Genomic DNA, 18,398 nt, shown 5'->3' with positions numbered 1-18,398 from the left:
GACCTTACTTGAATATTAACATTTCAAAGTCAATTATTCTCAATGATGCTGTACCTCTTAAGAGTTGCACATTCTTTTTTTATGTGCTGTACCTCCCACATTGACTCCATCAGAATATACATATATGGGTTACAGAAAAAATCAAAATATGTGAGGGGTTGGTAATATCAAAATATGGGTTAGGTTCTCAGTTAAAAGGAGAAACTTTAATATAATGGTAAGTACAAACTTTGCCTACAAAAAAAATAAAATAAAAATCCCTGGTTCAATTCCTGATATACAACAGTGATTGGAAAAGCACCAGCCTAAAATTCTAAATGTCACTGTTAATCAATGTAACTGGTATTAATTTAAATGACTTAACAGTCTGAGTGAGCGTAGTTTGCTGTTCCTATTGAAACAGTAAATGGTTTATTCTTCAGTGACATCAATACACTGTAAAGAGCTCTACATCATAGTAGTGTGGCTTTTATTTATACGCACAAAGAAACAATACTCAGGAGTTTTAGTAATATAAGGATGACCTGCATCACAAGCACATCTGACATAATTTTGGACATTATTAAGTTATCCCAGTTATAACACTGACATGGAAAGCTACACAGATATAATGGCTATTATGCCATTAAAGTAATGTTATGCAGGAAGAAACAAAGACAAGGAGAAAGGCAGAAAATTGCATCTACTAAAAGCAACAGAGGTTGACTTTGAGCTGTACCTTGGTTCAAATATCAAGCTCAAATGACTTACATGGAATTAGTGCAAAAGGTTATTTAAATTTAGTCTCTAATAGTTATGGTATGCACATAATATTAATCATATGTCTGAAGTTATTTCAGGGAGAATCTGGGGTTGGACTGAGAACTGAGGGAGGGGGGGAAGGATTGGGAAGAGGAGAACCATAATGGAAAGAGACCTTACCTGTTTTGAAAATTAGTGTTTAAAGAATCTGTATGTGAAAAATCTCTTTTTCTGAAATCAATTGTCTTAGTGGAGTCTCTTGTCTTAGCAGATTCTTCCTTTGACAAAGAGGTCTCATCCTAAGAAATAAAGATTTTTAAAAAACCAATAATTTTAACTGATAGTCAAAACATATTACGTACTTTTTAAAAAGTATTTAAGCTATTTTTAAGTTTACCTCTTCCCCCAGCAATATAGGGAGAGTAACATTGACTTTTATATGATTCCTTTAAGACTAATAGAATATATGTGAACATTAAAACCTACATCATATATTTTTAATAATTAGAAGCTATTTATTATTCTATATCAGACATCCACAAAGACAACTTTTTCCTAGATGCCAAACTAGAAGTGAAAGGCACTTGTGAATAATTCATAGAAAATGAACTATTTCTATTTAGTCCTAATCAAAAAGCTGAAAGAAAGTAGAATCCTTCACTGTGTGCCTCATTATCAATTTCTTGACAACCTCCCTTCCACTAGTAACAAGATTCTTCCCAAGTTACTTTAACAAAGAAATATTGAGAGGATAAGGTTGCACAAATCTCAGCAATGGAATTATCTTCCCCTTTCCAAATTTGAATGGTCTTCCAGTTCCTAAGGTGGATACACTCTACGTCTCTTATTCTTGGGTTCTGTACGAATGGATGAGGAGGAGGATCTTGTAACTGACAACAGAGGAATATCCATCTGCCTAAAAATGAGATTCACTCACCAGTTCTAAATATTCCATTATGCTGGTACTTGGAAACACCAAATTTGTAATAGATACATTTCCTTTATCTTTAATACGCTTTCTTTTCTCTAAAATTTGGCACAAAGCAAGACTTTATGCTCCATCCCCTGAATTATTTATTCACGCCAATGAACAAATTGTATACTTACATAGTAATTTCAATTGAATCAGAAGACAGAACTGCATTCTTTATTCTCCTATAGCCCTTTTAGTCCATGTAATATTGAATGGTGCTTTGGAAAGGGGAAGATATTTCCTGAAAAATTGTCTCATCCCACAGGAAATGTCCTGACGGCCTTTTCTTAGAAGTTATGGGTATGCTCTTAGCATCCAGAGAGAGGAAACTGTAATGCCTGAAGGAACTAGCAAACTGAATAGTGAACCTCTGTTTGCTATAGCTGAAGACTTGGCAATTGCATGAAATGGTTAATAAACCTTGTTGCTTAAAACCTGAGAAAGGAAAAGAGATGCCAATTGATTTTCAGACTTACAAATGTTAGCTTTTGCCTTGCACTGTGTGTTCTTAAAATATTTTTCACTCGTTTATGAATCTCGTCCCCATTTATTGGTGTGTTCCAACCTGTATAATACCTAAAATTCAAAAACAAAGATAACAAATTAGGACACTTTATATGAAGATTTTAAATTAGAAGCATGGATTAACATTTGGAAATGGGTACAATACATTATTTTTTCTTTTATAGATGCATATGAAAGATAAAGCTATCAATAGCTATTTGTTATCATGGCTAAGTATCATTTTTAGAAAGAAAAAGATTATGTCTCTTAGTATCAATTGGACAGGAAGACAAACAGGAGAGTGCAAATGCACTTTATAAATGCACCTACTTGGTCATTGTTGGAAGAGAACGCTGGGCATACTTAATTCTGATAATAATTAGCATATAGTCAATATAATACTTTTACAGCTACAAAAGCATACCACAGGTGGTTACACTAACTCCCATCTTTGCCACTATAGTATCAGAACAGTATCAGATAGCAATGAAAATAAGTTAGTTAATGTACTAGAAGAACAGAGATGAGCAATTGCCCTAATATCCAAAAAGGAAAAGCAGGAGGATCCAAGAAACAACAGACCAGTTTTATGCAAGCATTCAGAAAAGAATACTATTATTAACAGATGCCATCTTGGGTTTGTCAATAATAAACTGTGTCAGATGATTTTATCCTTTTTTATGATAAAGTAACTTAGTTTGGTTAGACCAGGAAATTTTGTGGAGCTACTGTTGTTTGACCTCTAAAGCATCCAATACAGAGGATTACTGTATCTTTGTGTCAAGACTAGACCAGGAAACAGACTCCACAAGGTCTAATGAAATTGTTCACTGATGCAGAGTATATTAACAACATCTTGAAAACTTGACAGATTTTCTCTCTGCCTTTATATCAAAGAAAATCAAGGTGGGGCAATCTTGAGTTTCTTTTTCACCCCTCTTCCTTTCCAGGGCTAAGTGGATATATATCAAACGGTTGCTGAATTCCTTCTTTAAAGCCATCTCCATTCTCCTCTAGACCTTGTGGCCAAAATAGATAAATGCAACTTACTAAGGTTTAGTGTATTTTTTACTGGTTCAGTTGCATTCAAAAAGTGCTTGAAATATATTTTCCATTTTTTCAGGAAAAATGTATTGATGAGGTTTCCCAAGAGCAGTCCCAGGCCATTCAGCTTTACAGATAATATAGAAGATAGAATTAAACTAAACTGGTGTTTATTAACCCTGTAATGATATTAGGTCAACACCTTAAGAAAATAAGTTCATAGTTCAAATTTAGTTTGACTAAATTTGTATGTTGTACACTCATCATTCAATGGACAATATAAGCACCTACAGAAAGATCAAAGATGTCAATTCAGGATTGGGAAGCTGTGTTTTTTTAAAAACCAAAGACAGAACAAGGATGAGTGGATTATTTTTTAAAAAAAAGGACATGCAAATTGAATATTAGGCAACATTTCCCAATGCTAAAAACTGGTTAGCAATGAAAGTAATCTGCTAAGACTAGTGTGGATCTGGATGGTTTAGAGGACTCCTGCAAGAAAGTTGAACCAGATGACTTACAATAACTTTTCCACTTTATACATGCTGCAACTCTATGATATGCACATGACTTAATCACACTTAATTTTCTAATATATGATACAAAAATCCTTTTCTATAAAATGTTTATTTTTTCCTGAAATGACAGAAAAGTCCACTAGTGTGCGCTATAGCTTAAGAAATGTTTACTTTGTATTAATCTTCCAAACAGAAACAAGCATTACTAGGTATTATTTAAGATAACTTTCTTTTAAATGAATATATTTACTTATCATATTAATGAAAGTATGTATACGAGTGATAACGACATTTTACACAGCGCTATGCTATGCTATACTAATCTCAGTTACTTTGTAAACATATAATTTTAGAAATTAGAAAAACCAGGTAACCCTTTAAATCAGGGGTGTCCAAACTTTTTTGAGTGAGGGCCAAATACAGAAAAATAAGCCAAGGCCCGGGCCACGGGGGGGGGGGGGGTGTAATTTTTTTTGTACCAGTTCTTTGGGCGTGGCTTATTTTGGGGTGTGGCTTGGTGGTCATGTGACTGGTGGGCGTGGCTAACTGCTCATGTGACTGAGTGGATGTGGCTATGGGCATAGAAACTACTCAGAGGGCTAAAAAAAGTAATTTTTGACCAGTCCTCACACTTATGACCATCCTCACATTTATGCCCATTGCAGCATTTTTAACAACCATATCACTCATTTCACAACTGCTTCTCTTCACCACGGTTACAAGATAGGGTGCAAAATGTAAAGATAGTTGTAGGTGTGAGGACCAGTCAAAAGTGTGAGGACAGGTCAAAAATAACTTTTTCAGCCCCCTGAGTAGTCCCTATGCACAAAATGCTGCAACAGGCATAAATGATGACCGGTCATAAGTGTGAGGACTGGTCAAAAGTGCGATATAGTTTTTGTCTGGAGACATTCTGCACACTTCCCCCCACCAACGCTGTTCGGCCCCTCGCCGCCCTCACCTGTTTCTCGATGCTGGTCTTCTTCTTTTCCGCCAGGGGAGTCCCAGCTGCTTTCTATCAGTCTGCAGGGTGCAAAACTGTCACGCTGGGAGATCCTGCAGCATGCAAAGAAGCCCCCAAGGGTCCCTCGGTTTGGGCACAGGTTTGGGAGCAGAGCCCCCAAAGGGCTTTGAAGCTGCTCCGAGGGGCAGCTGGGGCCCATGTACAGAGTACGCACAATACTCAAGCCACAAGAGTTTTGCAGCCAGCCAGTCCTTCTCAGAGGCAGACAAAATGAAACGAAACAAGCCAAGCGGGTGAGAGACACCTTCAAAGGCAAACAAACAAACAAACTTCCCTTTTGGGAAGAGGCAGCGCTGTGCTAGGAAGGCCGGCTGTTCTCCCCCTCCGAGGGCCTTGTGGGTCAGCCAGGAGGCTTTGGCCCCTTGGAGGAACGACCCTGGCAATGCCCCATGGGGCACAGGGGCCACCGGCCGGCCAAGCTGCCTTGGGCCCCAAAGACTCTTTGCGAGGAAGGGCTTCATCCCCCTTGGGCATCCCGGCATCCCAGGACGTTGCCATCTTCCCCAGCTGTGGCAACACTCAGCAGCTCAACCCTCCCATCCTCCTCTGCTCCGCTCCCCCGCCCGTCCAGCCCTGCTCTGCCGACCTGTCCGGAGAGCCTACCTGCGCGGCGCCGCGAGCCAAGGGCGCCCGGAGCAGCGCCAGCAGCTCTGCCGCCCGCCCGCCTCCTTCTCTGTCTGGTGGTCCGGGCTGCAGCCGTGGGCATCCCGGGCGCCCCCTACAGCCCAGTGGCGGAATGGCCGGCCCGCAGCCCCGGATGGGCGGGGGTCGCTTCAGCGGAGCCTCCCCGCATCTGCAACCGGGCGAGCAGCGGCGTTGCCATCTTCCCCAGCTGTGGCAACACCGCGGGGGGCGGGGTGGGGTGGGTCTCTTCGGCTCTCTCCCAGAGCCTCCTTGGTCATTCAGCTTCCCGGACAAGCCCCCAACTCAGCTGCGCCCCTCCTCACCAGGCTTTCCCACCAACTGAGCTGCATCGCCGGGGGAGGGCGGGGGAAGGCGGTGGCTGGAGAGGGACAACCCGCCTTCGCCGCCCCCCGCCCGGAGGTTCTCCGGGGAGCAGAAGCGTCCCGTTCCCGCCGGGACCCTCGGCAGCCCTGGCAGCGGGGCCCACTCAGCAGCTCAACCCTCCCATTCTCCTCCGCTCCGCTCCCCCGCCTGTCCAGCCCTGCTCTGCCGACCCGTCCGGAGAGCCTACCTGTGCGGCGCCGCGAGCCGAGGGTGCCCGGAGCAGCGCCAGCAGCTCTGCCGCCCGCCCGCCCCCTTCTCTGTCTGGTGGGCCGGGCTGCAGCCGTGGCGCCCGGCGCCTACAGCCCAGTGGCGGAATGGCCGGCCCGCAGCCCCGGGTGGGCGGGGGTTGCCTCAGCGGAGCTTCCCCGCATCTGCAACCGGGCGAGCGGCGGCTTCCTTGGGGGCCAGGACGGGGGCCGCACCCCACTGTCCACCGAGAATTTGCTGCGGGCCAATAAAAACTGACCCGCGGGCCGCAGTTGGCCCGCGGGCCGTAGTTTGGACACCCCTGCTTTAAATCATTATGGTAGCGTGTATACCACACACAAGTCACCATACAAAAAAGCTGTATGTTGTACACTCATCATCTATTATATTTTTAAAGACTATAGAAGTCATTTTCTGAAGCTTATATTCAAACTGTATTTTTAAAATTATAAATAAAAATATTTCCATCATGCAAAGACTCTAATAACAGTTGATTATCACTGCCTAGATCTTAGAAACAGGATTATGAGATCATCATTTTCTTCCAGTGCTGCTGGAATATATCATTCTTCTGACTTTTCTTTGACAAAACAAAACAAACCTCTAGAGCTATTTTTTTCTGTCATTTCAATTTTCTTTGCTACTAGCAAACAATTTATATCTGTTTAAATTGTTATTGACTCCTATACATTATATAAACATTTTTGTATGTATTCCTCATTTAGCGATTGCCACGTTTAAGCAGTTTTGGTAGTGATGGAAAGCTGGTAGTCGAAAGCTTAAAATAGTAAAACTGTGATCTTTTCATTTAGTGACTACTTGATTTAACAAATTGCCAATCCTAATTGGGTTGCTAAACAAGGACTTCTCATATATAGGACATTGCCACCTGGAATAAGCCAGATCAATGGAAGACTGCTCATAATTTAGTTTAAAGTTGCTATATTGATAGAAATCAACATTATGATTGCATCTGATAACATACTGTAGCTAAAAACACTTATTCTTTTTGCAGGTAAGTTTTTTTTAAAAGATGCAGATTTAAATGCATATTTTGTACAAAAATTGGGAAAAAATCAAGAGAACTTATGTGCCTAGACTTAACTCTTCCATATTTGTAAATAGAAAATGGGGAATTGTGTAACACAGTTTTATGTCTATTTACTCACATATAAATTCCACTTCATTTCAATGAATTTCATTCCCAAGTCAGTACTACTATATAAATAGGCACAAAGCACGGAGAATTTCAAACAAATGCCTACTTACTTATAAGCACAAAAACTTAATATATTTTATATTAGCAAAATTATCACAAATATATTCTGCAAAACACTGTGGCTCTTTATTAACTCCTTTCCCCTTCCCAAAAAAACCCTCACAACCATACATCTATGGCTTCCATTTATTAGTTTCAAATGCAGAGGATTTGTGCTGAGAAGGGAAAAAAAGTCCACATATAAGGACAAACTACCATAAGGGGGAAAAATCAATATAATACAGGAACACATGCATGTTTACAATGCAAGCAAGTATTGTGGAGTCTGGTGAAAAGAAATTACACTACGGCTAAAAAGAAATTGGTGTACGACTGAAGTAGCTAAAATGAATTTTTGAGAATTCAACAGTGAAACAAGCTTGAATTTAACGCATTAAGATAGCAATGCTATACACAATTGTAAGTTCTACTGAACTCAGCAGGGCTCACATTTCTGCACCTAAAAAAGTCTTAAATGTAAAGGTGGTAACAAAAACCGGCTGGGGGTTATAGGAGTTCACCCTGAGTAGTTGAAACATATGTTGAGGTATGATCCATGAATTAGCCTAATGCACTTGAAATTAATACCGTATTATGTATAAATGTATTAATATGTAACAAAAATAGATTGTTATCAGATCCTTATTATATATATTTAAAAAAACCCTCATTTTTTGCTGAAGATAGGCCTGACTTACATGTTACCCTTTTAGTGAGAAACATAAGTGGAAAAAAATTCTTAAAGGTACTTCTAGCAGAACAAACAAGCCATTTTCTTATGCTCAAGGGGAGTTTTTCTCTGCCACTGTAAGGGAAAGGTTGCCTTGTCCATTTTTTTCTCTTTTAAGTGAGTAAGTTGGCAGGTGGAGAATAAAGGATTTTCCATAAAATCTTTATTTAATTGGTTATCTACTATGACAACAGTTTACATTAAAAAAATTATCAACTTATAATTATCAATTATAATTATCAACCTTATCAAGACTTATACTGGAAAGTCCTAAGTATTCTGAGCAGTAAGTCTCACCATCAGCTATTTATTCAGAAAATACCAATAAACAACAAGGTGAATGGCTAACTTCAATAAACTAAATGCAAGTGCCCCAAGATACTTGAGAATAAAGAAAACAAGATTACAGCTTAATTGTTCTATGCCTTTCAACCACTTTTCAGTAGCAATCAATTGATCCACTATCTTCTAAAAGCCAGGCCATCACTTAACCCTTTGAGCTCCTTACACCTTCACTAACAGGTAACAACTCATTTGACATTTTTTTAAAAATGATTTTTGTTGTTACTTAAGCAAGTACAAATATATTTGGAAGCATGGTATTAATCCTTGCTTCTAAGGAAATGATGTAGTGTAAACTTACAATTTGGAGAACTATCTCATTTATGTGAAAAAATATGCAATATACATTTTCATATTGTATCTTTAGCTGTATCTTTAAAATTTCATGCCCTCCTTTTCTTCCTCTCTTTTTTAATTTCTTTGAATTGCCAGTGTGTGTGTGTGTGTGTGTGTGTGTGGAGTTGAAAATGTGCTTAATGTTTTAAGGTAAATGGAGGCTACCAGATTCAACAGTGATCTCAAATAAGATCATTATGTCTGTTCAAATACTGGGAGTACTTTGAATATAAATTGGGTGGGAGACTCTGATTCCCATATTAAGAAATTAATTTCTCCAAAAATACTGTAAAGATCTATTGTTTTAACTTCTAATACACAAAATCAAGTTCTGATGAACTATAACAGATAAATAGTCAAGATAAATAGTCAAGAGTAACTGTGATGAGCTATACCTTTCTTATTCTATAGGCCAGCCCGGTAGTTTTGTCTATCAAGTAATGTTAACTAATACTGAGTAAGTTACTCCCCCAGAAACTACTGTAATTAATAAATACATGAATAAATAGAAAAGAGTAGCATGATTTTATAATATAGCTATGTAGCTTCTTAGAATCTTTGGCAACTTTCTTTTAAAAACAACTAAGGGTTTTCACAAATACGGTATATGATTACCAACTTGAATTCAGAAACTCCACCTTACATCGATATTGGGAGGTACCCCTATAGGGAGGTGACTATATAAGATGTTGTTCTTCATTAATCTTTCTTGTAAAATTTTACACAAATGTAGCTACTGGGCAAGCTTCTGATCCCTACTATTGTCAGAGTAGAAAAGTAGCTAGGTAGTAGCTAGATGGGAGGGGACAGTCTTGCAGCAGGTATTGGAGCCAAGTTAGTTACAAACCCTCTGAAGACTCTTCTCAGTTCCATAGCATAAATTAGTTATCCACCAGTCCTGCTTGTTGAGCTTCACCAGACTCTAGTAATGGATTAGCACTGAACTGAAGGCTTTATTGTAAAGATGTGATTTCAACAAATGGCAAGTGTTAATACCTTGCAACTAGGGCAAGGAGGAATAAAATGATAAGCTATTTTGTAAGGCTGAACATATTTTGCATTTAAAAAAACAACCCTGAATAACAAGTTGGGCATGCCTTCCAATCCGTTAGAGAAGAAATGATCATGTCACTGACCAGAAAACAAAAAAATAAAAATAAAACAAAAGGAACAGAACTATGAAAAAGCAACCAAGAAAAGAAGAATTGAAAAACGTTGAAAATCACGTGGCTCTTAAGGCTCTGAACCTAAGAAAACAAAGAAAACAAAGAAAAGATACTGGTAGATCACAACGAGGTAGATCACAAAGAGTAAAAGGAATATTGAAGAATATTGAAGAAAGCCATATAAATTGCAGTCAGCCTTTATAAGCCATGTGACAGCAATAAAATTCCACAATGAAGAAAAATAAGAACGCATAGTAAGTATCCAAACTGAAGGACAATTATATACATTAAAACAAAGGAATAAGTAATACTGTAGTACAGTATTAATTTTAGTACTAATTTAGTGATCAGGGAAATGCAAAATGGAAAAAGGATGAAGAAAGAGTCAACGTACAAATTTTCTCCCTGCTCCCATCCATAAAGAATTACTCTAATTTTAAAATGGGCCTGCATCCATCAGCAAAGACATTTCCAATTTCTCCTAAAATGGAAATAACTCATGAACTTAATTTCATGTCAGACAGTATGTGATTTGCAGTCTTCCTTGCCTCTCAATCCATATGGGATTAGAGGGAAAAAAATACAGATCTTATGCATTATTGCTGGAAATACTCTATGCAACGTGTGAATGACCCAGGACATCAGAGTACTGTATTTTTCACACTATAAGATGCACTTTCCACACACACCCAAAAAAAGTGGGTGGAAATGTCTGTGCATCTTATAGAATGAATATGGCGGCAGAGGGGAGGGGGTTGGGGCAGTGGCAGCAAACTGTCACCACCACCACCGCCTCTCACTGCTGTTGCCGTTCGCAGCCACTAGAGCCTTTGCTACCAAGCAGATGATTGGCGGTTGGATCGGCCTCCTGGAATATTGCCGATCAGATGTTCTAGGCAGCAGGGATTGCCACCACCAATCACTGCCACTGAAGGAGGGTGATTGGTGGTGGTGGCAAACGGTGATCGGTGGCGATCCCTGCTGCCTAGAACAGCTGATTGGTGGTATTCTGGGAGGCTGGTCAAACTGCCAATCAGCTGCTCGGCAGTGAAGGCTACAGTGTTCCCCGGTGGTGGCAGCTCAGCTCAGTTGACCAGTGTGGGTACAACAGAGCGGAGCCATGATGAGCCACATGCTGGGGCTGCAATAACATGCTAAAGCTGACCAGGCTATTTGCTGCAAGGACATTAGCCAGATAAATACCAGATGGATGCAGGAAGATTTTTTTTTCTTGTTTTCCTCCTCTAAAGCTAATATGTGTCTTATGGTCCAGTGCGTCTTATAGTGTGAAAAATACAGAATTTAAAATGCAGTACTGTCATAATTTGTTATAATATGGAAAATCTGGCACACTAAGAATGGATTGCAAAATTCATTCATGATATTGGATCATCTTAAAATACAATGAATGCATCTTGTGTTTATATAAAAAATAGTCTGGTACAGAATTAAGAGGAAAATCCTATTTCTAACATTCCTCAGTACTTCTTAAGGTGGTGGCCCTCAAATTTTGTGGTACCATGATCACTAAAATAATACATGAATTTTTCTTATTCATTTAAATGATAAATAAAATTACTAGATTAATCTGTGTATAAGCACCAGGACTGCCAGTACCAAATCCAAGCTCCAAGCTCTGCTTGGAAAATATGATTGTCTATTTTATTCTCCAACTGATGGTTTTGGTTTTGTCCACAGCAGACTTTGGATTTCTGAGAACTTTCCAGTGTGCTGTTATCCATTTGCTCATCACCTCCTCTGTCATCACCTTCTTTTTCTATTACCTGCTTTCTTTCTCCCACCAATGGAACAGCATCCAAAGGCTGTTATTTCCATTATTTAAAGGCTCTCAGCTAGGAATTGTCTTTGGCATCCCATTGTAGAATAAAATCCTTAAAACCTAAATTATCTTTTAACTCTTTTCTGTCTCTGTTGCTGTAATCATCAGAATTCAAAGCTTTTAGCTGCTGCTCCACTGATTGAGGGAGAAGAAAAAGCAGGGGAAAAAAGAAGTGGAAATTGGTGGGACTTGTAAGTGGAATGTATAGCAGCAGAATCAAGGGATCCTGAAGCCTTAGGTTTACTCCAGATAGAGGCTGCTACTATGACAACCAAATAATCATTCAGAGAATACACAAAGACAGCTGGCTTGTCCACGTAAAGTGGAAGTAGCTTATTAAAGCTCTGGCTTTCCTTGGAAAGTCATTCCCCACCCCCCGCTTAATTTCCACCATCAAATTTGTTTACAATAACGGAGCTACAACCCACAATATGAGAACTTGTATCTTAAAGGTATCAAACTGTAGGAGACTGAGGTATATATTTGAATAAAAGGCATTTGGACACCTATTCAGCCTGTTATTATCAAGTGCTCCATAGTCTTAATTGTAGGCATTGCTAATAAGGAATTTATCTATTTTTTACTGATAAATTAATGCCAACTAAATACCCATGTTGATTCATGCACTGCTATATTGGAATAGGTACAATTCAAACTTAACTTTTTACTGATTGCCATATCAGATTTTAAACAATGGCCAATATTCTTAAAAAGTAAGGCCCTGATTAAAGTATACACCAACTTAAACACTGAAAATTCAGTATAAACCTGAACACAGCTTGCTATTTTAAATTTTCCAAAAATATGTGTCATTACCTTTCTCTAAGAGATGAGCGATCTAACATAGGAGTTGAAAAAAATTTCGGCAATGATGCAGGTGCTGAATGCCTTAACAGTCGATCTGAATAAACCTGCCTACTTGTCATTTTTGTGATTAAGTGCTCCTCATAGGCATCGGGAAAATAATCAAAGTATTTCTCATGATGCGATCCAATAATCTGTTTAGAAACACACATGCAAAGAAACCCAAATGATCTTTGTAGAAGATATAATACAGTTAATGTCTTGGTTAGATATGATAGTTTACTGTTAACAATGTAACAAACACATTTGATAATTTATGATTGTGGAGGCAGAAATGAAACATACAAAATTCAATCCTTTCCATTGCCAATGCTATTTTTTCTGTCAAGTCGTGTAATTTGACATTTCTACCACAATTTTAAATTTCTGGTATTTATGTGAGAGGTGTTAAATTTAATTGTTTTATACAAAAAATTGGATATATTTCTTTATTTTAGGCAACAGGGAAATAAGTGGGTAAAGATTAGCAAGATGAATTTCAACAAGGACAGATGCAATATCCTACATTTGAGTAGAAAAAAATCAAAAGCACCAAGTATGGGAGGACTGTACTGGGCAACTGTATGTATATAAAAGATCTGCAACTATGCTTCTAGAATGGTCCTGCAAACTTGAGCAAAGCCATACAGATGTCAAGATCATAAAGAGCCTGGAAGAAATTCTTCAGTTATGGTTGGAAGCTCTAGGTACCTTTCTCTCCAGATGACATGAAAGAAACAATGGGTTTTAATTATAATGAAGTAGATTTAAATTGGGCCTATGGAAAATATTCGTAAAGATATGAAGCTGCTCAGTAATGAATTATTTCAGAAGACAGTAGTGATTTCTACTGCTTGAGTCCACCTGCTGAGAATGGTACAGTAAAGGATTCCTCAACTAGATAGGGTTTTGGCTATGAGTTCCAAACCTTACATTCTACTTTTTTGATAGGTTTGAGTATTTCAGATGTTCAATTAAGAAATAGAAAATGTCCTTTAAGTTTGTGTAATTTTCATATCTTAACTCTAACATATAAACTACTCACTGACAATCCAATAAAAAAAGTAATAAGAAATTAAATCAATTGTAGTTAATAAAATATTCTGTTTCTGTACTCACTTTATTTTTGGGTCTGTAACTGCCAAGAAGGCTAGGATCTTAAAAAGAAAAAAGTTAATAAAATTAAAACATTTTAACACAAAATATTTTGAAAAATTAAAATCATTTAAACTTTTAAATAATGACTGAGAACACTAGTTTACTGGAATACCACAATGTTAATTATAATAAAGCATTAAAACTAGTATTTAGATAGTGAGATAATTTACATTTTGGCATAATTATTCAAATCATTACAAGAACCTTTGGCTCCAAGACATTAATTCTGAAATATTTTTCTCAATAAAACCCATATTTTTCTTTTTGGACTTCTACACTTAAAACAGGCTACCATCACAATGCATGTAAGAACTCAGGAGATTTCAGAGGCTTCCTCCCATCCCACTAAGTTATATTCACCTGAACATGCCTTCCCACTCCAACATCTGAAATTGTGTTTTGATATGTATGGGACCCAGGTATGAGAGCTGAAGAGGAAGTAGAAATAGGCATTGATTGATTTTAGTATGGGGGTTTTAGTGGGTTTTAATAGGGTTTTACCAAGGTTTTAGTTTTGATAAATTTTAGCTAATATTTTAAGTTACAGCGATTGAATCAGTTTTTTAAATTTGATATTTTATTTTAAATTTGTTGGGATTCTTGTCGTTTTATTGGCTGTACACCGCCCTGAGTCTTCGGAGAAGGGCGGTATAAAAATATGAATAAATAAAATAAATAAATAAAATAAATGCCTCCTGCATAGATTTCTTGCATGCTGCCAGGCAGGAGATCTGATCAGGAACAATACAGCTCTGCAATTATCAGGACTCGAATAAGGCAGCATTCCTGATATGAATAATTGTTGAATAATCACAAGTGTGGCATAGTGGCTTAATGACACTGGAACTGCCAGCCAGAAATGGTCTGCATTCAAGCAGCTCGAGCCCAGCTCCAAGAGACAGGGTGAGCTCCCCCTGCTCATTCCCTGACTCCTGCCCACCCAGCACTTCGGAAGAATGCAATATTACAAGTAGATGAAAAACCTAGCTGTGTTGGTGAGTGCAGAGAGCAGAAGCTGGTAGCCTGACATGAGGCAATGCAACACAAGGCGAGCTGAAGTGAAGTGAGACCGGCAAAGGACCTCAGAAGAGCCAGAGACCTGAGTGCCACTAGTCAGCCAGTATAAGGTAGCTCGTTTCCTGGGGTGTACCAAGGATAGGCACATAAGTACTGAACAGAATGAACTGGCAATTTAGGGTGAGAGGACTGTGTTACGTCTAGCATTTGTAGATTTCCCTGAGATTGTATGCTATATCCTTAATAAATAGGCACAAGTATAAATTATTCTACTACTGAAAACCGGGATCTTTAGGATAGATGTTAGATACAATGTTATTCCACCTAGCATTTCATTAATGACACAGCTGAAAACCGCTGTCTTATAGAGATCAACAGAAGGTAATTCTACAACTAAGATCCTGGCATATATCCTGTTATAGGATATATGAATGTGCATTTTGGTTTTCAGTTTTCTCTTTCAATAGTCTGCTTCTGAGTTTTGTTTCTTTAGAAGGCCATCTACAAAAATTGGATTTTTTTTTTCTTTTTGAATAATGCTTTCCTATATAGTGGTCAGCAGCTCTATTTCCCAACTGGAGGAAAGATTGATAAGTTATGTACTTTCCTTCTGTTCCAATTTTTTTAGTTAAAGATCTTCTTCCTTGCTAACATTTTTATTATCACTTTTTTGCCTGCAAGGTCTCTTGAGGCACCGAAGTCCTGCCCTTCTCTCACCTCCTGATTTCCAAAACAACTGCAGCCCATTCAGTAACTGTTACCTTTGAATTATATCATTTCCAATCCCCAGTTCCTCAGAAGGAGGTAGCAACATAAGAGGGTCAGTCCCACAAGAGATATCTATCCAGAAGCTAAAGATCAGCATGAAAGCAATTCAGATCTAGTTCTAATAATCAGAGGTAGCTTGATTAACTTTGTATCCATCCATCCACCCATTCCACTCTTGAGCCAGCTCCTATAGAAGTAGAATGTATCCAATAAGTGTTTTAAAATATAACCACAAAGTTTTTATTTAAATGTATTGATTTGTGGTAATCTTTTAACATTATTGAACATGGCACAATTGGCAAAATAACTACTTCTATCTTACTTGATAAAATGAGACAATCAATTTTATACTGTAACATATATGAACAAAATCACATGATTTAAAAAAAATTAGTGCTTTTTCATATTAATATTGTATGGCTTGGCAAACACCATAGGGCTTTTTTCCCCTATTAGATATCACTGAAAATTTGTGATTTACATTCTAGCTCTTCTGGGATTATGAAAAAAGAACTGTGACATGTCCTCCTCTCTCCCATACCACTGCAACATGGAAAGAAATGCCAAACAGCTTCTACCATCTCCAAAAATAATGAGGGGGAAATTCTGGATTATCTGTGCAGCTAAAATGGAAATGTTTTAGTATACGTCAGAGTCTAAAACACTATACAGGATGTGGATAATGTGAAAAGGCTTGACTGTCAAACAGAACCGGTCATTTTTAGAAATTATTTTTTTATCCTGAGGACTATCTGTAATGAAAGCATCCTCTCTTCTCAGATTCCTGAAGGTTTTACAACCAGAATCATATACTGATTGCTAAAAACTATGCATCCCAACAGTAACAGCAACAGCAACAAACATACATACTTCTAGGACACATAATAGTTTAAGTGCAAAGTAGGTCAGTAAAAAAGCAAATGCTATAAGAAAACTCCATGCAAAACATAGCTTTCCCTGAACAGATAACAGGAGTTACTGGAAGCAACACATAACCCATGAGATGTGAATAGGAAACAAGAGGTAATATACTGATTGAACTTCTTAAAAGTAGTATAAGTTTATTTTGTAAGACAACAGAGCTATGTTTTTTATATCAACTGTGTGACACAAGTCACAACATTCCAACAGTAAGAAATTGAATGTAGTGACTTTTTAAAATTTCTACTAAGAAATTGCTGCCAATTAAAGGGAATTGCGCTAGCAGTTTTATAAAGCACTTAAACTGCAGTATTCTTTAAAACATGTTATGTCAGTGAAAATGTAAGAAATCAGATACTTTGCTCCTGAACCAGAAATGTCAATGATCTAGACAAAGCAAAAGCATAATTAAGGCCACTAAAATAGGTTTCAAACCTGTAGCTGCATGCTAACTTAATACTTGCCACAGGCTGCTGCTTCGTTGTTATTGTCCTTAGAACGACACCAAGCATGAACATCAGGTGAGGGAGTCAACTCTTCAACCTAAAATTAAATAATTATTAAAACTACTTAATATAGGTAGTACTCTTTTAATGATCCTAATTGGAACGGGCAATTGCGCCACTAAGCAAAAATGTCACTAAGTATCAGGAAGAGAGGGTATGTTAAGAGCCCAGTCAATTAAAGAATTTCAATTGGTACAGACTAGGAAGAGAGCCTTCTCTGCTGTTGTCCCCACCCTATGGAACATCTTGCCCCCCAGAAGGGAGGCTGGTCCCACCCTTCTGGCCTTCCAGAAAAGCATCAAGACCTGGCTCAGCCAACTGGCAAAGGGAACCAAAAGTGGTATGCAATCTTAGGGTAGTTGGTAGCTTGAAGGCGCTGCCTCTGCCTCATTAACTTTGTTTTTTAATTGTCTTTTTATATAGTTTTATGGATTTTTATCGATGAACTGCGCAGAGTCACTTAGATAGTGACATAGACAGCATATAAATTTGATAAATAAATTGAAAAATCATGTGACTGCAATGGTGTTTTGCAGTTAGAAAGAGACAAGGCTATCAGTTTCATACCTTTATGAAACCATACATTTGTCCATACTTTGTAATGCTCAAGAGTCTGCTTACTGTCTTGTACACGTCAAAAGCAATGCAATTATGCTGCAACCTAAGGCTGGGAGCCATGAGTGCACTATGGAAATAATTTACAGTACTTTGTAAATATGGTGATGGGGAGTGTCAAGCAAAGGAGAGACTGACTACAGAAATTGCTTGCTTCACCCACCCCCGCACTCATGACTGTGTCACATTGCAACTGAAATATTGCAATTTGTTCTACATGTGACTGCTCTTGAAAACCACTGGAAAGCTTCAAGTTTTGCAGGATACAATAGTCTGAGTAGTGGGCTCATTTATTGGAAGGTGTTCTACTTCTTCTGTCGGGTCAATTGTGTGTTAGTATATAGTATATGTGGAACTTATATGCTATTCCAATCTAGAAAAACCCTGACTGGCAAATATTTCTTACTTTCAATAAAAACATTAAAATAAAATAGTGTGACAAAAAGTTGTCTAACACTATCGAAGAAAATTACAAAGAAAATTATGGCCACAAAGGAAGAATAAACATTCAGGCATGACCAAAAGTGACGTTCCTAATTCATATGAGATTCTCTTCCAGGCTCTCTTTAAAAAACCATATTTTTAGTTTTCTTTAAACTCAGTAGTGGGACCAGTCTGATCTTCAGAAGTAAGACATTCTTTAGAAAAGGACTGAGAAGGTTTGACTCCTCAGAGAGTACCAAATAAAAGAGCCTTGGGACTCAACTTCTACCTCCTTCTTGCCACAAAAGAACCACTGCAACATAATGCCCCACTCCCATCTACCTATGCATAAGGATACGATGGACAATGTTATTGAAAGTTGCTGAGTGGTTAAGTAGGATATGTACCTTCCTACTTCCAACAAAGATCACTTAACATGGTGGCTGATGCAATTTT

General features: G+C 38.1%; 1 protein-coding gene across 1 annotated transcript in view; it reads right to left on the bottom strand.

The window, feature by feature from the left end:
- Positions 1–18,398, bottom strand: part of SPATA6 (spermatogenesis associated 6) — a 37,335-nt gene that overhangs the window by 5,468 nt on the left and 13,469 nt on the right. Inside the window, exons 9-13 of the mRNA XM_058175387.1 lie at positions 16,863–16,941; positions 13,654–13,691; positions 12,508–12,689; positions 2,191–2,290; positions 922–1,040 (exon numbers count right to left, since the gene is read on the bottom strand). Of these exons, the coding sequence (XP_058031370.1) occupies positions 922–1,040; positions 2,191–2,290; positions 12,508–12,689; positions 13,654–13,691; positions 16,863–16,941 (518 nt within the window). The remainder of the gene's footprint in view (positions 1–921; positions 1,041–2,190; positions 2,291–12,507; positions 12,690–13,653; positions 13,692–16,862; positions 16,942–18,398) is intronic.

Source organism: Ahaetulla prasina, chromosome 3 (assembly GCF_028640845.1).
Source record: "Ahaetulla prasina isolate Xishuangbanna chromosome 3, ASM2864084v1, whole genome shotgun sequence".
NCBI classification, from domain to species: Eukaryota; Metazoa; Chordata; class Lepidosauria; order Squamata; family Colubridae; genus Ahaetulla; species Ahaetulla prasina.
This window is presented reverse-complemented; position numbering and strand designations above follow the sequence as displayed.